The 25,888-nt window shown below is 35.8% G+C and overlaps 1 protein-coding gene across 1 annotated transcript in view; it reads right to left on the reverse strand.

Annotated features, from left to right (window-relative positions):
- LOC132354539 (leucine-rich repeat-containing protein 37A3-like) overlaps window positions 1-25,888 on the reverse strand; it is a 66,948-nt gene that overhangs the window by 8,131 nt on the left and 32,929 nt on the right. The window contains 6 exon segments of the mRNA XM_059906419.1: window positions 7,833-7,907; window positions 8,452-8,523; window positions 14,517-14,544; window positions 14,547-14,596; window positions 15,228-15,299; window positions 18,549-18,620. Coding sequence (XP_059762402.1) covers window positions 7,833-7,907; window positions 8,452-8,523; window positions 14,517-14,544; window positions 14,547-14,596; window positions 15,228-15,299; window positions 18,549-18,620 — 369 coding nt within the window.

Consider the following 25,888-nt stretch of genomic DNA (forward strand, 5'->3'; position numbering starts at 1 on the left):
CTGATCCCAAAGTATCACCCCACATAGTATTTATCAATTACCAAGGCGAAAAATAACTTTACAATGGAGAGATATGCAAGATAACAGCTTAGTCAAGTGATCAAACTTAGCACTGGGCCACCTGAAGTGCTGAAGTATGAAGAATACATCACCTATATAGTATTCTTTCCAAAAATGTTTACTTTGAATCTAATGAGGAAACAGAGAAATCCATATTGTGGGGCAATTGACAAGACAAGTGGCTTAGCCTCTTCCAAAATGCCAATGTCATAAAAGACCAACGAAAAAAATAGTAGGGAATTATTCCAGATTAAAGGAAACAAAGACATGACATGCAATGCCTAATCTTTAATTGGACCCTGTATCAAAACAAAACAGACTTAAAGAATGTTATTGGCTTCTGGCCAAGATAAAGTAACAACGTCCAATTTGACCTCTCACCTGAAACAATGAAAATATCAGACAGAACATATGAAACAACAGTTTTCAAGAAACTGGACCTCAGGCAATAAAGTTCAGTGATCCCCAGGAGATGGGAAATAAATGAAGTGATCCCTATAATTGCCCTAACTTACTTCTCAGAGAGAGTTTCCAGGTCATGGTACAGGGAAAAAAGTCCAGGTAGAGACTGGTGGACTCCCTGACTGAGGAAATGGAGCTGAGAATCTGGGAAAAACAAGGTAACTAGAGTTCGCAATGCACAGTATCAGAGAGAAGAGAAGTGCACAACAAAGAACTCTGGAGATATGCAGAGGGATCTCTTGAGAATTCAACAAAGTATTGGTCAGTACATTTGTGTGAGGAATTACTTGATGCTAGGAAAAGAATCACATGAAAGGATTAATAATAAGAATAACTGGATATCACACAGGGTTGTAGGAATAGTACCTGTTCCTACAAGTCAGACTGCAAAACCTCATGATACACCGAAAGGACTTGTCTCAGTAGTTGCAAATAATGAGCTCCAGACTAAAGGCTACTTGGACTCTTACCCAACTAATCTTAAAAGCTAGACCTAAAGAATAAAATTGTTTTGAGTAATTTAATTTCACCCAACACAAAGCCCAAGCATTTTACAGGAATATGAATATATGTAGCACACAATAAACTAAAACTTACAATATCTGGGATCATATGAAAAATTGCCAAGCATGCAAAGAAGTAGGAAAATATGACTGATACTGAGGAGAAAAGGCAATCAATCAAAACTAACTCATAATCTGTACATATGTTAGAATTGGCAGAAAAGAACATTTAAAAAGTTATTATACGTGAAGAAAAGTTATGATAACTGTATTTCATATGTTAAAAAACCCACACTAAACACTGAAAAAGTTAAGTACAAGCATGGAAAATGTAAAACAGACCCAAATTGAGCTTCTAGAGATTAAAAACAATGTCTAAATCAAAAAGACATTGAACGAGGTTAATGGCAGATTAGACACTGCAGAAGAAAGGGTCAGTGAACATTAAGGCATAGTAATAGAAACTATCCAAAATGAAACAAAAGGAGTAACAAAACAAAACAACATCAAAAATGAATACAGCATCAGTGAATTGTGCAACAACTTCAAGTGGCCTAATACATGGGTACTTAGAGTCCATGAAGGACAGGAAAAATACAAAAATTTGAAGAAATAATAGCCAAAATTTTTCCAAAATGGTAAACACTATAAACTCACAAAGTCAAGAAGATCAATGAACTTTAAGCATAAGAAACATGGACAAAACTACACCAAGGCACAAAAAATAATCAAATTGCTCAAAACCAGCAATAAAGAGAAAAATTTAAAAGCAGCCAGAGGAAAAAACTATACACTACATACAGAGGAACAAAGATAACAATGACAGCAGAATTCTTGTTGGAAACAATGTAAAGGAGAACTCAGTGGAATAACATCTTTAAAGTAGTGAATTGAATTCTATCAAGCTAGAATTCTATACCCAGATGTGTCCAAACAAAAGCAAAATGAAGACTATCTCAGACATACAAAAGCTGAAAGAATTCATTACTAGCAGACTTTCACTATAAGAAATGTTAAAAGAAGTATTTTTAAGCAGAAGAAAATGACACCAGATTGGAATATGGATCTACACAAAAGATTAAGAATACTGGAATTGGGACTTCCCTGGTGGTTCAGTGGTTAAGAATCTGCCTGCCAATGCAGGGGACGCAGGTTCGATCCCTGGTCCAGGAAGATCCACATGCTGCAGAGCAACTAAGCTCGTATGCCACAACTACTGAGCCTGCATTCTAGAGGCTGTGTGCCACAACTACTGAAGCCCACGCTCCTAGAGCCTGTGCTCTGCAACGAGAGAAGATATCCAATGAGAAGCCAGTGTAGCACAACAAAGAGTAGCACCTGCTCGCCGCAACTAGAGAAAGCCCACGCGTAGCAACAAAGACCCAATGAGGCAAAAGAATAAATTAAAAAAAAAAAACTTAAAAAAATTTTTTAAAACATTTTAGTCATTCAATATATGTCTCTCACCACAATGGAATTAAATTAGAAATTAACAAATCCGGAAAATCTCCAAATATTCGGAAACTAGACAACACACTTCTGAGTAACTTTGTGGTCAAAGAAGAAATCAAAAGGGAAATCAGAAACTATTTTGAACTCACTGAAACTGAAAACATAATATGTCAACATGTGGGATATTGCTAACACTGTACTCAGCTTCCTCAACTTCCACCTTAAACTGGAAAAACGAGAGCAAATTAATCACAGAGTAAGAGAAGAAAGAACACAATAAAGATCAAAGTAGAAATAAATAAAATAGAAAACAGAAAAATACTATCGATATTAAAAGGATAGTAAGAGAATATTATAGAAAACTTTATACCAATAAATTCAAGATGAAATGGACAAATTCCTTGAAAGACATGCACTACTAAAGTTTATTCAAGATAAAGATATTAAAGAAATTGGATGTTCAGTTTAAAACGTTCCATCAAAGAAAGCTTCAAGTCCAGGTGGCTTAACTGAGAAATTCTACCGAACACTTAAGGAATAAAATAATGCCAATTCTACACAAACTCTCCCAGAAAGTTGAAGAGAAGGGAATACTTCCCAACTTATTTATAAGGCCAACTTTCACCGTATCAAGATTAGACAATGACATTACAAGAAAACTATAGACCAATATCTCTCATGAACACAGAGGCAAAAATTCTTAACAAAATTTTAGCATATCAAATCCAATAATATATAAAATGATGATACATCATGACCAAGTGGGGTTTATCTCAAGAAGGAAAGGTTGGTTTAATATTTAAAAATCAATTTTCCCAACTTAGTACACTAAACAAGAAAAATCAGGACATCTCTGGTGGGGCAGTGGTTAAGAATCCACCTGCCAGTGCAGAGGACAGGGGTTTGAGCCCTGGTCCAGGAAGATCCCACATGCCACGGAGCAACTAAGCCTGTGCACCACAACTACTGAGCCTGCACTCTAGAGACCGTGATCCACAACTACTGAGCCCATTTGCCACAATTAGTGAAGCTTGTGCACCTAGAGCCCGTGCTCTGCAACAAGAGAAGCCACCACAATGAGAAGCCTAGATACTGCAACGAAGAGTAGTCCCTGCTCGCCACAGCTAGAGAAAGCCTGCATGCAGCAATGAAGACCCAATGCAGCCAAAAATAAATAAACAAATTAAGAAAAGAAAAGAAGAGAAGAGAAAAATCACATAATCATTGCAATAGATGCAGGAAAAGAATGAAAAAATCTAACATCCATTCCTGATTAAAGAAAAGAACAGCCCTCAGTAGACTAGGAATGGAAGGAGACTTCCTCAACTTGATAAATGACTTCGACAAGAAACCTAACATCATATGAAGGACATATGGTGAAGGACAAAGTACTTTCTCTCCAGGATCAGGACAAATGCAAGGATGTCTGCTCTCATTACCTCTATTTGGCATTGCACTGAAAGTTCTAGTCACTGCAATAGGGCAACAAAAAGAAAAGAGATATTCAGAATGGAAAGGAAGAAGTAAAACTATCTTTATTTGCAGATAACATGATTATGTAGAAAACCTGATAGAATCTACAAAAATGCTACTGGAACTAACAAATGAGTTTATCAAGTTTGCAGGGTACAAGATCAACATACAAAAAGATTAATTTATCTCAACAAACAAGCAGAGATCAAAGTTTTAAAATACTACTTATAATAAAATCAATCATATAAAATACTTAGAATAAATCTGAGAAAAGATGTAAAAGACTTGCACACAGAAAACTGTAAAATATTGCTGGGGGGAAATTAAGGAAGACCTAAATAACTGGAGAGATATAATGTATTCATGGATCAGAAGATTCAATGCTGTTAAGACGTCAATTCTCCCCAAATTGATTTATAGATCAACATCCCAGTAGGCTTTCCTATAGAAATTGACAAGCTAATTCTAAAATTCAAATGGAAATAAAATTTAGAATAACTAAAACAACTTTGAAAAAGAACAAAGTTGAAGAACAAACAGTAACTGATTTCAAGGCTTATGAAGCTACACTTTCAAGACATTGTGATAGTAGTGTAAAGATAGACAAAAGGTCAAAGGAACAGAATAGAAAGTTCAGAAGTAGAGAGATGTGGACAACTGAATTTCAGGTTCAAAGGCATTTAAGTGGAGAAGCGATAGTCTTTTCAAAAAATGATGCTGGAACAATTGAATATCCAGGTGCAAAAAAAAAAAAAAAAAATGAACTTCCATCCAAAACATATACAGAAATGAACTCAAATTGGTTTAAAGATCTAAATGTAAAACATAAAACTAAAAAACATAAAACTATGAAACTTCTAGAACAAAACAGGTGAAAAATTTTATGACCTTGAGTTAGGCAAGATTTCGTAGATACAACACCAAAAGCAAAATCCAGAAAAGAAAAAAATAGATAAATTAGACACCATCAAAATTAAGAATTTCTGCCCTGCAAAAGACACTCCTGAGAGAATGAAAAGATGAGTCACAGAATGGGAGGAAATACTTAGCAACTTACATATTGGATAAAGGACTAATTTCCAGAATATATAAAGAACTCTCAAAACTCCAGAAAAATATATATAAAAGATTCAAAGATATACAGAGGGAAAATAAGCATATGAAAAGATGTTTGTCATGATTAATCATTAGGGATGCTACAGTGAGATACAACTACACACCTATTAAACTATGTCAAATTGAAAATACTGAGCAGAGCAAGACTTGGCTGCAAAGTGAAGAAAATGCAACTCTCATAAAATGCTGGTAGAGATGTAAAATGATCAAACCACTATGGAAAATAGGTATTTTTTTAAAACTTAAACATACACTTACCAATGATCCAGCCATTCTACTTGCAGGTATTTACCCAAGAGAAATGGAAGTATACCTCCATACAAAGACCTGTACACAAATATTCATAGCAACTTTATCTGTAATAGACAAAGACTGAAACAACTCAAATGTCCATCAATGGTGAATAGATAAATGGTGGTACATCCATATAATGGAATACTATTCAGCAATAAACAGAAATGAATTACTGATATATACAACAATATGGATGAAGATTAAAATAATCATGCTGAGTAGAAAGCCAGTTAGAAAAAAGTATACACTGTATGATTCCATTTACATAAATTTCTAGAAAATGCAAACAGAAAGCAGATCAACGGTTGCATGGCGATTGGGAAGGGCAAGGAACGATGGGAAGGAAGAATTACAAAGAGACATTAAGAAACTTTCTGAGGTGATGGACATTTTTATTTTGATGATGTCTTCATGGTGTGTATGTATGTGTGTGTGAACACAGATTATTGTATGTCAATTATACCTCAAAAAGCTGTTAAAAGAAATGATATTATATGAGAGAGACAATTGGGGAAATTTGAATAGCAACTCTTTATTAGGTAATATTATTGTGTAGGAATTTAATTTCTTCAATACTGTGTGTTAACAGTATTGTAGTTACATAGGGAAATAATTTTTAATATCCAGAGAGGAGGGCATGTAGCTGACAAGAGAGGGATCGCAATTGTGGCAGATGCTGTGGAAGGCTGAGGAAGATGAGGCTAGAGCAGTGACCAACAGATGTGACGGTGTGGTGAAGACAGTCATTTGTCAGCTGACCTGACAAAGACGGTTGGAACAGACTGCTAAATGCAGGGCCCTTTCTGCCTACTAATCTCATGCAATCCCCTCAGCTAGCCTTGGCATAACAGAAAGTTTCTATTAGTTTGCCATATTGGAGGGGGGATGGCACAATTTAAGGTGCAGTTAGTTGTGTAATAAACTGTCACCATAGGGTCCTACAGAAATAGTTTTTTATAAACTACAAAAAAATGAAACTTGACCCTTCCCTCACAACATATATGAAAGTTAACTCAAAATGAATCATAGACCTAAATGTAACTATACAACTTCTGGAAGAAAACATAGGAGAAAATCTTTCTGATTTTGGGTTAGACAATGGGGTCTCAGACAAAGATTTCTTAGATAAGACACAATAAACACGAACCATCTAAGAAAAATTGCTAAGGGACTTCCCTGGTGGTTAAGACTCCGAGTTCCCAATGCAGGGGGCCCGGGATCAATCCCTGGTCAGGGAACTAGATCACACATGCATGCCGCAACTAAGAGTTCACATGCCACAACTAAGAAGCCCATGAGCTGCAACTAAGCAGCCCATCTACCACAACTAAGACCCAGCACAACCAAATAAATAAATTAAATTAAAATGAAAAAAAAAAGAAAAATTGCTAAATTAGAGTTCATCAAAAATTTTAAACCTCTAGTCTTCAGAGACACTTTAATACAATGAATATAAGTCACAATCTGGGAGAAGATATTTACTAAACACATATCTGAGAGAAAGGACTTTTTCCATTGCTTTTTATATAAAGCACTCTTAAAACTCAATATAAATATCCAATTAAAAAACAGATTTGAACAGACACTTCATTTAAAAAGATATTTGCACATGAATAGACAACATCATCAGCTATTACAGAAATGCAAAATGTGGCAAAAACCACGAGATGCAACTACACACCTACTAGAAAGGTTAAAAGTTTTTAAAAAACAAATATAATGATCAGTTGAAGATGTGGAGCCACTGTAACTCTCATAGACTGATAGTGGGAAAGCAAAATGGCACAGGCACTTTAGAACATAGTTTAGCACTTTTATAAAAAGTTAAATATGCACTTAGCATATGATGAAGCAATCCCACCCTTAGGTATTTTACCCCAAAGAAATGAAAACATATGCTCGCACAAAACATATGTTCACACACACGTGAGTGTTTTCAGAGGCTTTGTTCATAATAGCCAAAAAACTAGAATCAACTCAAATGTTCATCAAATGATGAATGCGTAAACAAACTGTGTATCCACACAACTAGAATACTACTCAGCAATAAAAAGGAATGAACTACTGACAGGTGCAACAAAACAGATGAATCTCCAAAGAGACTGGCTAAGTGAAAGAAGCCAAAAACAAAAGGCTACATGCCACATGATTTCATTTATAACGTATTCTGGAAAAGGCAACATTATACGGACAAAAATCAGATTGGTGGTTGCCAGGGGCTGGTAGTGGGAAGTGGATGGATTGACTACAAAGGGACCTGAGGGGTCTTTTGGGAGTGCAGAAGTTTTCTTTACCTCAAATGTGGTGGTGGCTACAGAGCTTTACGTTTGTCAAAACACATCACACTGTATATTTAAAAATAGTGAATTTTGTTAAATGAAAATTATACATAAATAAACCTGACTTAAGAAAATAATAAAACAACCTATAAAAACAATTGAGTGAAAACAAATGTAAGAAAAATCAACTTACAGTTTTTCCAATTCAAGGGTCATCATGAGGATGCTTTCAATTGTTTTAAGTGACACTTGTGTTGTTCCCATGTCTCTGAAGGAGAAGCCCAAACATGCATGATATAAAACCCAAAGACAAAAAATCTAAACTTAAAAAGATACTTAACATGTGATTACTTCAATTCTGGCTTCTTACTTGCCATACATGATAATTCCAAAGAGCTCTTACTGAAGAAATTTAAATTTGCATCATCAAATTAATGACCTTGGTGCTGAACAGTACAATCATTTTTATTATCCTAACCTCTCATTTTCAATTGCATCTACCTCTTTTGATCACTCTTTTTTTAAAAAATAATGTACCCCTTATTCCTTTTTGCTTTCTGGGATAAATAATATTCTTACATGCATCTACATGTTCCATATCTATATGTGTTCTTCAACACTGTTCTCATTCTCTGCTGGCTGTCTTACCCATATATATTCTTTCTTAATCCTTTTCTTTGCCAATAACTCTTATTTTCAATAACCCAGTTAAAATCTAAATTATGACTTTTTAGCCAAAGTACTCAATCTTTGACGAAAGTAAAAAAGAGCAGAAATTATCTCATGAACCATGAAACTGTTGCAATACTTACAAACATTTTAATGCTGGCAATTTAAAAAGGTAAGAATCTTCAACTCTTGTCAAAGGATTATGATTGAGAATTCTGAAAAATGGAATGGAATTTAAATTATCTGAATTTTCAATTACTTCCATGAAAGCTTATATTCATGTTTTTTGGTACGGAACGTGAAAGTTTAAAAAAAAAATCATTTTCTGTCTTTACCTATAAATCACCCTTAGCATCTGTAAAACGCTTTTTCATTGGGAACTACCCAGGTCTCTAGATGATAAAGTGGAGAAGAGAAATAAACAAAGAAACACATAGGAAAAAATTTGCTAGCAAAGAAAAAAATATGCCGAAGAACTTTTCAGGTTAAAAACCCTAGAAGTGACTATGCTGGTAGGAAGCCCTTGCTCGGTAAAAAAGTACTATTTCTAGTGTCCTCCATAATTCAAGGTGTTTTTCTTTCATCTCTACAAATTTTTTAAAATTTCATGATTTCAGCTACCCAGTTAAAGACAAAAATAGGGCTAATTCCTTGGTTCTGGAGCCAAAGAAGAAGAGATAAATCCAAGAGGAACTGGTGAAAGCCATACTCCCATCACATAGTCCCATGTGTATTCTTGTATCATAGCCTTTGTTACTGTGTATGTAATCACCTGTTTACTTGTAAGTCTCCTAGATTGCCAGCAACTTGAGAGCAGGGACCACACTTTATTGTCATTATTATTCCTGTGCCTGACATAGTGTCTAATATTTAGTAGGTATTTAATAAATACTTGCTGAATAAATAAATAACATTTTGTTTATATATCAATGAAATAAACAAATTAATTTTGGGGAACAAAATTTTATTTTAAAATGCTGGAATAGATTTTCTTCTTAGTTCTTTCTTTCTTTCTTTGTTTTTTCTTAGTTCTTTAAAACAAATAAGGGGAAAAAGAAAACCCAAAAGAAACAGGAAGAAAGAAAAGAATATCTGACTTTAGGTTAAATCTCCTCTAGAATTATTAATGTATTTTTGCGAATATTATAAAGATAATTATCAAATCTAATATCTTTTGGGTTGCCAGGCATCTGTGATCAGCATTTAACATTTAATCCTCACAGTAACATTATGTGATAGATATATTACCCCATTGTACAAATGAGGAAACCGAGGCACAGAGAAGTTATATAACTTGTCCTAAGTCATCAAGCTAGTAAGAAGCAGAGCTGGAATTTGAACTCAGTTCTGACTCTAAAGCCTCTACTAAACCTGAATGAAAAAAAAACGGGGGAGGGGCGGTTTAAAACATCTGTTACTTTAACCTTAATTTTGAGAGAACTAAATATAGAAATACCTTTTCAAACTTCATCTACCCATCTGGGAAAGCGTCTATGAGAATGATATTTTCTCTTTTTATTTATTTCCCTTTTTATTTATTTTCTCCTTAATCATCTCCCATCATAAATATTTAATTAGCCTATGGTCATTGAGACTTTAGAGATTTTAAAAAATATTGCAGGAAAATCAGTAAAAATGATGGAGGAAGGACATCTGAAAATTCATCCCTCCATAGAAGCAACAATAACAATAACAACAACAACAACAAGAAAACTGGCAAAAAAGGTCAGAATCAACTTTTTCTGAACTCTGGAAATTTAACCAACAGGCTTGCAGCAAATTGGGGAGAAATTTATTCAAGGAAAACAAATTAATTTCTGCAAGAACTATGAGATCTGTGTTGCTTTAACTTGTCCTTGCCCTTTGCTCTCAATGCTAGTGGTAGTCTTGAAAAATAGCCCACATACCTGGTACCAGAAGGAGCAGCATGGACTGGGAGGTCCTTCAAAGCCTCATTCCCAAAGAACTGTCATTGTTTTACATGCCTGGTGGTCCCCTGGAAGACCTCACTTGAAAGGCTTGCCTTTGACCTGACTGAGAGCTGTCTAGGGAGAAAAGCCTCTCCTCACGTGGCATTTTTGGAAAATATTTTCAAGCAAATATTTTACCATGGCGGTTGTATGAGGGAATGGATAACAGTTTGGGGCAAAAAACAGCCGAACCGAAAAGCTTAAAAAAAAAAGCTGAGGAATGAGATGTCCACAGAGACTTTGAAACGTTCCTGTGTATTCCTGGGAAACTGGAAGACCACAAGACATATTCCTGGGAATCTAGGAAAATAACTGTTAGCATTAATAAATGAGTTCAGCAAGGTTGTAGGATATAAGATCAATATTATTTCTACACACCAGCAATGAGTAATCCAAATATGAAATTAAGAAAACAATTCCATGTGTTACAGCATCAAAACAAATAAAACACTTAGGGAAAAATATAACCAAGTAAGTGGAAGATTCACACTGAAAAGTATAAAACTGTTGAAAGCAATAGAAGATCTAAATAAATAGAAAGAAATGCTGGATTCATGGACTGGAAGATAATCTTATTAAAATTTCACTACTTCCCAAATCGACCTATGGTTCCATTGCAATTCCTATCAAAATCCCAGCTGACTTCTTTCCAGAAATTGCCAAGCTAATTCTAAAATTCATATGGCAATTCAAGGAAACAGAATAACCAAAACAATGTTGGTAAAGAACAAAGTGGGAGGGCTCACACATCCTGGTTTCAAAACTCAGTTCAAAGCGACTGGAATCACAGTGCGGTACTGGAATAAGAACAGACATGTAAATCAATGGAATAGAATTGACAGTATAGAAATACACCCTCATATTTATGGTCTATTGATTTTCAACAAGGGTGCCAAAACAATTCAATGTGGAAAGAACAGTCTTTCCAAATGATGCCGGGATAACTGTACATCCACACACAAAATAATGAAGCTGGACTCCTACACTTCCCACCATATATGCAAATTAACTCCAAATGGATCAAATATCCAAATGTAAGAGCTGAGGCTATAAAACTCTTAGAAGAAAACACAGGAGTAAATCTTTATGACCTTGCATTAGACAACAGTTTCTTAGATATGATACCAGAAGCACAAACAACCAAAGGAAAAATAGATGAATTGGATTTTATAAAAATTAAAAAGTTTGTGCTTCAAAGGACACTATCAAGGAAGTGAAAAAAACATATAGAATGGGAGAAAATACTACAGGTGGGAAGAATAAGATGCAGTTGGGAGAAGAAAAGTGTAGTAGTTGCTAGGTGTTACAATCTCAAAATTTTGAACTATTACAAATAAAACAGCCACCCTAAATCACCCCAAAGGACAGACCCAAGTTATTTTTGTTTTTAGCGTTTATGCCTTTCTAAATCTGAGAAGCTGCCAGGATTCTAGTACATAGCAAAAAGTGACGACAACACCCTGAAGTGTGTAAGCTTTTGTGTGTACATAGCTATCTAAAGGAAACCAAAGCTAGTTGACTGGGGCAGCATTAGGGCGGCTCTGTGACCTCAGCTCAATTTGCTTTCATAGTGTGGCCACACCTACCTCATTGATGTTCTCAACAATGGGGTAAATAATTCAATAGGGATAAGGCTTTGATTTTCCTCTTATTCTCTCTTAGTGCTTATGTTCTTGGTACAATATTGCTGTACCACAGACAAGCCAGCATGTGAATGTCCTCTGTCTGGTTAAGTTATAAAGCCTTTCTACATTGTAGAGTCCTTCAGTTTCTAAAATCATGGAGCTTGTATTGTTAGAACCAATGAAGTGACTAAAAGAATTTTTAAAAATAAGCCGTCAGTCTGGACCTGCATAGGTGAATGAAGGAGAAACAGTTTAAAGTCAGAAAAAAAGTATACTTAACATTTAGGATTATCAACCACTGCTGGTTTTCCATAATACATTTCATTCCTGATTTTATCTGAAAGAGATATGATTATTACTACCACCATTCAAAGAGTGGCACTTTATTAATTAATAAGCTCTTGGCTCAACTTTGAGGTAGATTTCAAATTTAAAATAGACTACCACACTGCTAACTACTTCACCTGATATTTGTCAATAACATAGAGGCTTCATTCAAGAAATCTACTGACTTATAATTACCTGAAACCCAGTGATGAATCAAGGTTTTGTGGGGCCTGAACGTCATCTACATTGGGAAATCCTGTCTAATAAAAACATGCACAGTTATGAATGCAAAAATCACTAGGACCCCTCTCAAGACCTTGGAGGGGACCTATGCAAGTGAGGAGCCCTGAAGCCTAAGCTTCATTGAATTCATGATAAATCCACCTCAGCTGGGGCCCTTTGCCAAACTTATTTAATGCAGGCAACTTATAAACACCCCAGTAATATGTCATTATAGGTAGTAAAATGACTTAACTCGAGGGTGGCATCTTCCCTTGGTGGCTTGCCTTTGGAAAGAGATGCACTAAAGTTTGTATCTCACCATGGCAAATGTTTCCTGAAGCAAATTAGCTTTGTCCATTAGAAAGACTTAGCCCAAAACAAAGACTTACTATACTGTGACAATCTTTTGAAAGTAACTGCGAATGAGTTTTAGGAGTACAGTACTAATTTATTTCCAACATCAGATGGTTCTGATTCTTTCACTACCTTTTTCTGTCATTTAAGAGGAACACAAATTCAAAAGGAACAAGATGGTGCCTCTTCCATTACAAATCTTTTCTAACCTACCACCCATTTTCTACTTCATCACCCCCCTCCTCACCTTGTTACCCTGCTGCACAGATGCTAGAATGGCTCTCATATATGTTTTCCCATCAACATCCATCTTTCTCCTTTCAGTATGAAAGTTTCTTGGGGACAAAGTCCCTGCCCTATGCGTCTTTGTATCCCCAGCACTTAGTACAGTGCTGACACACAGTGGGCATGGCACTCAGTGAATGTTTTTGAATGAATTCATTAATTTTTAAACTGTGATTGATTGATTGATTGATTGATTGATTTCCACAATGTATTTTCCTGTGTTGCCTACATAACTATAGTGAAACTCTGATTCTTATACGGAACTCTTGGTGTTATGGGATGTTTAGGAAAGGCGGTGAGTTTAAGACGTTGTATTGACGCTACTAAAACCTCCTGGTGAAGGGACCTCATGAGCCTGCTCTCCGGTGTGCTGGCAAAAGAAAAACTGACCCTCGGTGCTCTCTCCCCAAGGTAGGTATCAGCACACTAACAAGGGAAAGGAAGGAAGCCGCTAAAGATAGGCATCTGCAGGAATTGCTAATCCAGCTCCAGACACAGCCTCAACACCTTCATTAACCCAAAGTGAACTGTGTGAAACTGGATTTCTGAACCACAAGACAGGTAAGAGAGTCTTTTCCAAAGCCAGGTGTAGAAGAGCTCTTTACCTTGAGTCTAAAATCGCCTTCGGGCCATTGAACGTACTCACTCTCATTTCCTTGGGTCATCAGAAATCACAGAATTTTTGAGCTGAAGGGGTGTAAAATCCACACTTCTTATTGAAAAGTAGTCAGCAAAGAAAGTATATTGAATTAGGCTACAGCAATGTATTTTCTTTGTATTTCTCACACTACAGCTAAACACAAACAAAGTCTTTTTCCATACCTCAAAGCTTCCTATTGGCCACAGATAATTCACTTCAGAGATCTATGCTTTTTGAAAAATAATGTTCTGGGTGGCTGGGGAGAGCCCTGTGGTGGGTGTTCAGGAATTCTTTCTGCTTTACCATTTAAAAGAGCTAATAATGGTTGGGGAAGCACCCACACCTTTTGCTCCCTGAAGAATTCGGTGCTAAACTTAGTTCTTTGCAGCTCTGTGTTGCATACATTTTAAGCAGTTAGGAACTTTGCACATGAGCAGGAATCAAAGTGAAATTCAAAAGTGGAACTTCATGGACCATTCGCATATTGGAGAGGCATCAGTGGGATTCCATGACAATGCTAATTTGAGTGTTTTTGCTTGGTGCCTTTTATTGCCCGTGCCAAAGATCAGTACTATGGAAAGCAGAGCGTTTCATATATATGAGTTAAACAAGTCTCTTGGCCTCTTTGTACCTTACTTACTTTCCTCATTTGAAAAATAAATAAATAAATGGCTCTCAAGACATACTTTCCAGAATTCATACTGGGCTTACACCCAGCTTACCAAAAACTGCATGATGTTTTTACACACAGTTTTTTACATGCATTCATCTTCTATTTCACTTACAACTTGTGTAAAAACTGCCTTCCATGCAGGCCTGAAACGTTCCAAAGCTCAGTTCTGTGAGTAAATTGCAACCAAGATTTCTACAAAAAAAGACACAAGCAAAAGAAGAAGAAAAATATATATTCTTTCAGAACATTTATCCTTTGGCAATAATTCTAATTTATATATGATGAAACATAACAACACTACTCCCTTCATAAACTAAAGAAATCTCACTGTGGAAGACATTATGATTTATACTTTCATGATTATATATGCGGTGCATTAGATACAAAATAGTAAATGCTCATTAAATACTTGTGTTAAGTGATCTTTATTTCTCTAGAAAGGCAGCACTATTGACATTTTGGGCTGGATAATTCTTTGCTGTGGGAGGCTCTCCTGTACAGTGTTGGATGTTTAGTAGCATCTCTGGCCTCTGTCCACTAGATGCCAGGAGCATATACAGTTCTGACCAGCAAAATTGTCTCCAGACACTACCAAATGTCACCTGCGTGCAAAATCACCCTGGTTGAGAACCACTTCTGTATAATGATTCACTCTGATCTGTGTAATAATTCTCACACTAATATTTGCTAGAGAGAAAAAGGATTTGCTACAAAATTTTACTAGTAATTTTAATCATATTTCAAAATAAGTAACAAATTAATTTTATAAAAAATTAAGCTTTACAAAAATTCCAAATATAATGAAGTTATATTTGGAACTTACATAAACTGCATAAAAGGTAGTGGTTCAAATGTATGTCTTTCGATAGACTGTATTTTATTGCAGGATAAATCTCTAGGAAAAGTAAAAGGAAAATATTGCCTTAATTAGCTATTAGATATCTAATTAGTAGGAATAACTAGTAGACTTTAGAATGACAATAATAAATAAGAAGCTTTGGTCTAAACTCCAAACCTTAGGAATTATTATTTGAACCTTCCAGAGCCCCTAACCCTGCCTTCACCTCTCTTAAGAGTCTCATCTTCAAGATCTTCATAAATTAAATATACAACTATAGATCTTGATAGATTTTGGAGGTAATCTTTCCTGAGAGCAGAAGCATTGATTAGATTCCACCTTTCGTGGTCTCATCAAATTCTAGATTATGAGCTCAAAGTTTTTATCTCTATATATCATTATAATTTCTAATATTAAAAGGAATATTCTTATATTTACACACTTCCCAGTAGAGTTCTGTTTTTCTAGGTCAATTCATTACCAGAAGAAATAAAAGATACCCTTTCACACAACTTGAAAGGAAGTTACTTCTCTCATTAATATGTAACTTTAATCCAGTATTACACTTTCTATCATATTGACTTTTATTCGAAAATACCTACTCTTGACTATAGCTGACTATCTTATTTCCATTGATTCCAGCTTAGTCTCTCATTTCACCTGGATGGGTATAACTGTCTTCTGACTGGTGTTTCCATCTCTACCCTCTCCCTTTCTAAGCCATCCTCCACGCGATCACCAGATTAACTCTCCGGAAGTGGTCTTCAAATACCAGCATCACTTGTGAACTTACTGAAGATACAAATACTCAGCCCTACTCTGGACCTCTGGAGTCAGTAACTATGGGGGTGGGGCTTGTGTTTTCACAAGCCCTCCAAGTGGTCGGTTCTGTTGCAGGCTAAAGCTTGTCCTAAAGCACTGCTGTGGTAATATGGTAGCTTGATATGTGATCCTTGGCTTGGCCTCCAAAGCCCTAGATGATCTGGCTCTAATCTCCTCTTCCCACTTGTACTCTACAGGTACTCAAAGTGTTTTTCCTGTGTTTTTCCTTTCTCCCACTTTCCTTTTGCAAGCTTATTCTTCCCAAAGTGTCTGTCATTGATACCCAATGGCCCTTCAAGATACCGTTTAAACAGCATTGCTCTAGTAACATCTTCCCTGATCCAACTTGAAGTCTTTTTTCCCTCTTTTGTGCTCCAATACCAACTTATAGCTCTCTTTGCCCATATTCATTTCTTTCTTTAAATATAGCTATTTTTGCAACCCATTTCCTCTGAGCATAAACTTCTTCAAATTATGGACAAGATCCTGCTTATGTGCATCGTCTATCATGTTTAAAGCCAACACGTGGACATAAAGCAAACTCAAATATTAATAAAATCAACAAATAGCTGGGGAGTGGATAGAAGGAGGAAATGACTGTTTTAAAAGAAATGTAGTTTTATGACTTCATGGTGCCTCCACAGCACTTTGTCATTATGGTTTGAGCTTATATGTTTTTTTTCCCTGTGAGATCATGAGTTGCTAAAAGGAGTCCTGTCTTACCCATCCTCGTGTTTACAACACTAGGCATAGTGCTGATTAGCATATTCTTTTTTCGCCTTTTTATTGATTGGCATTTTTTTTTAAAGAATGAGAATACTTATGCTAACCTGAAATAATCAGATTATAAAATATTTCATAGTAGAAGTAATGAAGGGCCTAGTCCACTGAGCAGTTATCTTATTTGTTTTTCTCCAAAGTGTGTTTGTACAGTTTGGAGTGTAGATGGCAGAGAAAAGACTAAAATAAAGGTGATTACCCCTTAAGGCTTGGAAGGTTTGATCATTAAAAGAACTATTTTTAGGGTCATGTGAGGCTCTTTATACCCACTTCCCTTAAGCCTTTTATATTTGCAAGAAGAATCTATTTGCTAAAGAGGATCATTAATTGGCTTAATAAGGATTAATGACATACACAGCTTTGGGTGCCATGGACAAAGGACGAAAACTGAGCTTTTATAGCAAAAAACACAGTTATCTCCTTATCCCTAAATAAAAAGAAATACTAGGCAAGCATTTCCTCTTTGATATAGAAGCTGGAGAGGGAATTCCCTGGCCGTCCAGTGGGTAGGACTTGGAGCTTCCACTGCTGGGGACCTGGGTTCAATCCCTGGTCAGGGAACTAAGATCCCACAAGTCATGTGGCGTGGCCCAAAAAACAAAACAAGCAAACCAGAAAAAAAATGGCTGGAGAGATTTTTGTTAGGGGCATTTCTGATATGCTTATTTAGTGTAAACATTTCTAAATATACCACTTAACCATCATCTTACATATTCTTAATATTGGTATCACAATTCCTGCATCGAAATCCTTACCAACAGTTTGTTCTTTTGGTAACTTAATGTGTTCTTGACAATACTGATTTTATTTTTAAGATTTTTTTTTTTGATGTGGACCATTTTTAAAGTCTCTATTGAATTTTTTACAATATTGTTTCTTTTTTTTTTATGTTTTGGTTTTTGGCCATGAGGCATGTGGGATCTTAGCTCCCTGACCAGGGATCGAATCTGCACCCCCTGCACTGTAAGGCAACGTCTTAACCACTAGACCACCAGGGAAGTCCCTTGACAGTACTGTTTACATAATTCATCTGCTTAAATATTTAATATTTAAGTGTTCATTTTATTTAGATTAAATTATCAAAGTATGAGTTAATGGCATTCATATTACTGTAAGTGTTCTATATTTTCTTGTCCGGTAGGGGACAATTTAAGGTTAACTTTAATTCGTCTAATTTCACTAAACCAACTTTTTCAAACCTTTTCTGTAAAGGCCAGATAAGTCAATATTTTAGGCTTTGCAGGCCACATGCAGTCTCTGTCACATATTTTTCTTCGTTTCTTTTTTTTTCTCATTTACACCCCTTTAAAAATCACTTTTAACTTATGGGCTGTATAAAAACGGACTGTGGGCCAGATTTGGTCCATAGGTCATAAACAAAATACAAATACAGATGGAGAGTATATGAACACTTATATAACAAGATTCATATGGGAGTTTATAATTGCGCAGACCTCATTACCACTTTTCCTCTACAACTAAAGTGTATTTTTCTATCTATACCTTGTCTAATAATGAAAAAATTGTAAATGAATAGGATATATTTAGTGCTAGTGATGGGCTGGGGCCCTCCACAGTCTTACAGAATTGTAGAATTTTATTGCTAGAAGAAATTGAAGAGATTATGTAACTTGAACCCCTTAATTACTTTATAGATAATCTACTTTATAGATAAGAACTCATAAATAAATATGATTAACTTACAAAGATCAGAGTGATAGCAAGCCTTCAAAGGAGTCCTTATGTAATTCAGTCAAATAATTTTCCCTGAGAATTCTGAAAAATGAAAATGTTATTTCTGGATCAAAATGCAAAATAACTACAACTGTATACTACATAGGACTAACTCCTATATGTGGAGGAAAGCTGGGTAATGGTGCCACCTAAACAACCTAATTCTTATTTAATTTTGGGATGGTGATTTCTGCTCTGTTTTCATTTAAACCTTCTTTTCACGTCCTCCTTTGTGTCCATCTCTCTCCATCATGCATGGGCGCGTACACACACACACACACACACACACAGACGCAAACACACACACACCCCAACCACGAAATCATATAGTTAATGCCTCCTCTCTAGATTGCGAAGTCTCTGTTAGAACCCAGCTCTGGGTGGCACCAACGTTGCAGAGCTGCCCTTCCCTCCTCTCTTTCCCCAAACCTTATTCGGAAGTCCCACACAGAACTGTATCAGGGCAAATGAAGCCATCTAATTTTTTCCCCCTTTAAAATTTTTTTGAAAACTAAAATGTGCATAAAATATACATAACTGTTCAATAATCCAATTGAACAACTGTTCAACTGTTTAATAATTACAAAACAGACCCCCATGTTACACCATTCATGTCAAGAAAGAGTCCTGCCAGCATCCCAGAAGCCCCCCGTGTGCCCTTTTCCAATCACAACCCTCTCTCTGACTTCCTAGAGGGAACCACTATCCTGACTTTAATAATAATTTCCTTGCTTTTTAAATGTAGTTTTGCCTTTTCTCTATCAGCCATAAACAACACAGTTTAGTCTTGCTTCTTCTTGAACTTTATATAAGTGGAATCCTATTATATGTATTATTTTCCACATTGCTTCTTTCATTCAACATTATTTTGTAAAATTATTTTATTTTTGCCTGTAGTATGTAGTGTTGCATGTCCAACTACATGAGGCTTCTGAGTATTTGAAAGTGGCTAATGTGACTAAGGAGTTGAATTTTTAATTTAATTAATTTCAATTATTTTAAAATTAAAATTAAAAAAACTGATACTCAATGTAATTATTGGAAAATGTTTATGTTAGCAACAATTTGCATATGTGATACTACGTTTTTGACTGTAAATTTTATGAAATCTCAATACCGATCAAGTATTTGTAATAAAATTTAGCAACCAAATTGTGATTTCAAAGAGTTAGTATGGGAAAAGAAGGTAGATTCTCTCATTAATTTTTATATTGATTACATGTAGATATGATAATACTTTGGATATTTTTAAATACTTAGTATGAAAAAAAAGTAGAATATCTTATTAATAATGTATATAATGATTACATGTTAAAATGATAATATTTTGTAAATAAGGGTTAAGTAAAAGATATTAACATTTATGTCATCTGTTTCATTTTACTTTTGTTTTTAAGTGGCTACCAGAAAACTTAATATTACTTATGTGGCTTGCATTATGTTTCTGATGAAGTGTATGACTTCTACGTATGATTATACCATACTTTATTCATTCAACTCTTGGTGTATACTGAGATGTTTCTAGTTTTTATTTATTAAAAACAATACTGCTTTGAACATTCTTGTATTTGTGTCCTGATACATATTTGCCTGAGTTTGTCTAGGATGTAATAGCGATACAAAATTGTTTCCTAAGAAGTTGTGCTATTTCAAGTTGGCAGATTGAAACATGTCAAGTCTCCACCCCTTCAACTTCCACCAAAATCCCTAAGAATGATAGAAAAGATATAACTTAAAAGTCACACCCTTAGCTCAATGCGTGGGAGCAGCTCCACAAATGCTCCCCTACCAGAAACGTCCTGGAGCTACCTACAGGGTGATCAGTTGGAATAGTGCGGTAGGAGCAGCCTACAGCACACATCAACCCCACGTCTTTCCTCCTTGATCCAGGCAGCAAAAGGTGTCTTCCTCTAGGCAGGAGCAATTGGTGTTAGAAAGGGGGCAAGGTCCCAGAACCCTGGAAGAAAGGTATGCACTCCCTGACTAGCCACCAGAAGGCACCTTCCACCTCTGCCTTATTGTCAGGGGAACCCATTGGGAGTAATAAACCCCAGCAGCTCATTTCACTTCTCCCCTAAAGCTGGGAAACAAACGCAGTAGAATCTCAACTACAAAGATGAATTACACTCAGGAAGGACGAAACAATGTGAGAAAGCCAACTCCATTAAGGACAGAAAACAAAAACAAACATAAGAACTTATAGCCAATGAATCAGAGTTAACAAAGCACAAGAGGACCTTAGGATAGCACAATTATTACCCTCAGACAGATGTAAACAGATAGTGCATCCATTAATCAACTCAGGAATATACAAAAATTGAATAAAAAAAAATTCCAACTGGACTCAGAGGCAAAAAATATATAAATCAATTTTCACTGCAAAGTAAAGGAGCTGTTACAGTGGAGGATTACTGGACTGAATGTCAATATTATGACATAGTATGAGTGAGTTTCGTGTTTGGTAATTGCAATCATTGTTGCTTTTGTTGTGGTCATCCATTTACAATGCTTGGTGTCAGTTTATTTATCTCTTGTAAAAAAAAATTCAGTGTGTGTGAAAAAAATAGAATATATGAAAGAAAAGTGTTAGCAATAATAAAAAAACTCGGTATATGAGCAGCAGAAATGACAGTTAAAGAATAAATTAGGAAACTGAGAGATTCAGCCAATGACTTCTCCAGAATGCAGAATGAAGGGAGCAGGAACGATTCACAGTCAAGCCTGACTCCTGGGTCTGCCCGAGGAATTTTAATCACTTTGCTTCTGCTGGTCTCACAATAAAGACTAGGAACATGCTGTGGGAAGGAGGGAGTGGTGTTTTGCACCAGTTTCTTATAACTGATAAGCAGGAAGGCACATAGCCAGTATCCCAAGAGTGGAGTGAGGGAGTAGTAGAGAGAGCCAGTACAGAAGAAACTCTATAAGACGTCAGAGGTAGGTTTCTCTTGCCTGGAAGAATCCCCTTCCTTGCAGGTGATATTAACTGTGGTACATCCTTCAGGAGCCTTGGGGATCTGAGCACAGGCTATGTTGCCTTGTGAAACTATTTCCACTGAGTTCTGCATTTAAAACCTTCTGCTTTTCACTCAACAGTGTCTCTTGGTCACATATTTATATTAATTCCATCTCATAGCTTAATTCCAGCTCATAAATTAATTCTTTACTCATAGCTTATGAGAATTAAAATATTATTACCTGGAAACTCTGCAACTCAATTATTAAGGTGGTTCATACTATACGGAATATGGTCACACACATTTTTAAAAGATCACTAAAACAAAAACACAAAAGACTTCAATTCCCACAAAGAACTCTTGGAGCCCTGAGCATGCTTCAAAGACCCTGACCTCAATTTGAAATTCACCATTTTAGAAGGAACCGCAGTGATTGTCAGAATACATGTTAGGTCGAATGGTCAACAGATGGTGCTAAGAGTGATTGTTTTCTCACCTCTAAGTAGTGGTTTCATATTTCCATGGAAGGGATCCAAAAAGAAAAAAACCAAATCAATATGTCCAACGACATTTATGGTAACCTTTTTCATACCTTCAAAGGTAGGAAAAAACTCTACTTCCCCATATCGCATAACAAAACTCTATGTATATACCATAATGGCATATGAAAAAAAGCTACACAAAAGTGGAACTCATTCTCCAGGATAGATCATATCTTGGGTCACAAATCAAGGCTTGGTAAATTTAAGAAAATTGAAATCATATCGAGAACCTTTTCCAACCACAACGCTATGAGACTAGATATCATTTACAGGAAAAGATCTGTAAAATATACAAACGTATGGAGGCTAAACAATACACTACTTAATAACCAAGTGATCACTGAAGAAATCAAAGGGGAAATCAAAAAATACCTAGAAACAAATGACAATGGAGACACAACGACCCAAAACCTATGGGATGCAGCAAAAGCAGTTCTAATAGGGAAGTATATAGCAATACAATCCTACCTTAAGAAAGAGGAAACAGGGATTTCCTGGTGGCACATGGTTGAGAGTCTGCCTGCCAATTCAGGGGACATGGGTTCGAGCCCTGGTCTGGTAGGATCCCACATGCAGTGGAGTAACTGTGCCCGTGAGTAACAATTACTGAGCCTGCACATCTGGAGCCTGTGCTCCACAACAAGAGAGGCCGCGAGAGTGAGAGGGCAACGCACTGCAATGAAAAGTGGCCCCTGCTTGCCACAACTGAAGAAAGCTCTCACACAGAAGCGAAGACCCAACACAGCCAATAAATAAATGAATAAATAAACAAACAAACAAACAAATAAATAAATAAATAAAACAAACAAAAAACAACTGGCCAGATACTAATCTTCAAAAAAAAAAAAAAAAAGAAACAGGAAACATCTCAAATAAACAACCTAAACTTGCTCCTAAAGCAATTAGAGAAAGAAGAACAAAAAAAACCCCAAAATTACCAGGAGGAAAGAAATCATAAAGATCAGATCAGAAATAAATGAAAAAGAAATAAAGGAAATGGTAGCAAAGATCAATAAAACTAAAACCTGGTTCTTTGAGAAGATAAACAAAATTGATAAACCATTAGCCAGACTCATCAAGAAAAAAAGGGAGAAGACTCAAATCAATAGAATTAGAAATGAAAAAGGAGAAGTAACAACTGAAACTGCAGAAATACAAACGATCATGAGAGATTACTACAAGCAACTCTATGGCAATAAAATGGACAACCTGGAAGAAATGAACAAATTCTTAGAAATGCACAACCTGACGAGACTGAACCAGGAAGAAATAGAAAATATGAACAGACCAATCACAAGCACTGAAATTGAAACTGTGATTAAAAATCTTCCAACAAACAAAAGCCCAGGACCAGATGGCTTGACTGGCGAATTCTATCAAACATTTAGAGAAGAGCTAACACCTATCCTTCTCAAACTCTTCCAAAATATTGCAGAGGAAGGAACACTCCCCAACTCATTCTACGAGGCCACCATCACCCTGATACCAAAACCAGACAAAGATGTCACAAAGAAAGAAAACTACAGGCCAATATCACTGATGAACATAGATGCAAAAATCCTCAACAAAATACTAGCAAACAGAATCCAACAGCACATTAAAAGGATTATACACCATGATCAAGTGGGGTTTATTCCAGGAATGCAAGGATTCTTCAATATACGCAAATCAATCAACGTGATACATCATATTAACAAACTGAAGGAGAAAAACCATATGATCATCTCAATAGATGCAGAGAAAGCTTTTGACAAAATTCAACACCCATTTATGATAAAAGCCCTGCAGAAAGTAGGCATAGAGGGAACTTTCCTCAACATAATAAAGGCCATATATGACAAACCCACAGCCAACATTGTCCTCAATGGTGAAAAACTGAAACCATTTCCACTAAGATCTGGAACAAGACAAGGTTGCCCACTCTCACCACTATTATTCAACATAGTTTTAGAAGTTTTAGCCACAGCAATCAGAGAAGAAAAAGAAATAAAAGGAATCCAAATCAGAAAAGAAGAAGTAAAGCTTCACTGTTTGCAGATGACATGATACTCTCCATAGAGAATCCTAAAGATGCTACCAGAAAACTACTAGAGCTAATCAATGAATTTGGTAAAGTAGCAGGATACAAAATTAATGCACAGAAATCTCTGGCATTCTTATACACTAATGATGAAAAATTTGAAAATGAAATTAAGAAAACACTCTCATTTACCATTGCAACAAAAAGAATAAAATATCTAGGAATAAACCTACCTAAGGAGACAAAAGACCTGTATGCAGAAAATTATAGGACACTGATGAAAGAAATTAAAGATGATACAAATAGATGGAGAGATATACCATGTTCTTGGATTGGAAGAATCAACATTGTGAAAATGACTCTACTACACAAAGCAATCTACAGATTCAATGCAATCCCTATCAAACTACCACTGGCATTTTTCACAGAACTAGAACAAAAAATTTCACAATTTATATGGAAACACAAAAGACCCTGAATAGCCAAAGCAATCTTGAGAACAAAAAATGGAGCTGGAGGAATCAGGTTCCCTGACTTCAGACTATACTACAAAGCTACAGTAATCAAGACAGTATGGTAATGGCACAAAAACAGAAATATAGATCAATGGAACAGGATAGAAAGCCCAGAGATAAACTCGCACACATATGGTCACCTTATTTTGATAAAAGAGGCAAGCATATACAGTGGAGAAAAGACAACCTCTTCAATAAGTGGTGCTGGGGAAACTGGACAGGTACATGTAAAAGTATGAAATTAGAACAGTCCCTAACACCATACACAAAAGTAAACTCAAAATGGATTATAGACCTAAATGTAAGGCCAGACACTATAAAGTTCTTAGAGGAAAACATAGGCAGAACACTCTATGACATAAATCATAGCACGATCCTTTTTGACCCAGCTCCTAGAGAAATGGAAATAAAAACAAAAATAAACAAATGGAACCTAATGAAACTTCAAAGCTTTTGCACAGCAAAGGAAACCATAAACAGGACGAAAAGACAACCCTCAGAATGGGAGAAAATATTTGCAAACGAATCAACAGACAAAGGATTAATCTCCAAAATGTATAACCAGTTCATTCAGCTCAATATTAAAGAAACAAACAACCCAATCCAAAAATGGGCAGAAGACCTAAATAGACATTTAGTGACTTACTCATTCTCAGTCTAGACTTTACTTCTAGGCTGAATTTACCGTTGTTATTTTTAAAATTTATACTATCCTGTCATCCAAACAACTTCACAGCAAGAAACCCCATTAATTTGAAATACATACTGTTTTGTTACCCCCTGTCCTACCATGACACTCAAACTCTAACCAGTCTGATATGGCCATCAGCCAATCAGAAAAGACAGTGCCATAAAGAGTTGAGGATCAGCCCCATCTCTTTGCTGTACTTACTGAATCCTTGTTAACGTTCAAAGTTATAATTAATATATATGAGTTCCACTTTTGTGTAGCTTTTTTTCATATACCATCATTTCCTATGATGTTTGTATATCATTTATGGTATATACATAGAGTTTTGTTATGCGATATTGGGAGGTAGAGTTTTTTCCTACCTTTGAAGGTATGAAAAGGGTTAACATAAATGTCGTTGGACATATTGATTTGGTTTTTTTCTTTTTGGATCCCTTCCACGGAAATATGAAACCACTACTTAGAGGTGAGAAAACAATCACTCTTAGCACCATCTGTTGACCATTCCCCCTAACATGTATTCTGACAATCACTGCGGTTCCTTCTAAAATGGTGAATTTCAAATTGAGGTCAGGGTCTTTGAAGCAT

This window comes from Balaenoptera ricei, chromosome 20 (genome assembly GCF_028023285.1).
Source record: "Balaenoptera ricei isolate mBalRic1 chromosome 20, mBalRic1.hap2, whole genome shotgun sequence".
Lineage (NCBI taxonomy): Eukaryota > Metazoa > Chordata > Mammalia > Artiodactyla > Balaenopteridae > Balaenoptera > Balaenoptera ricei.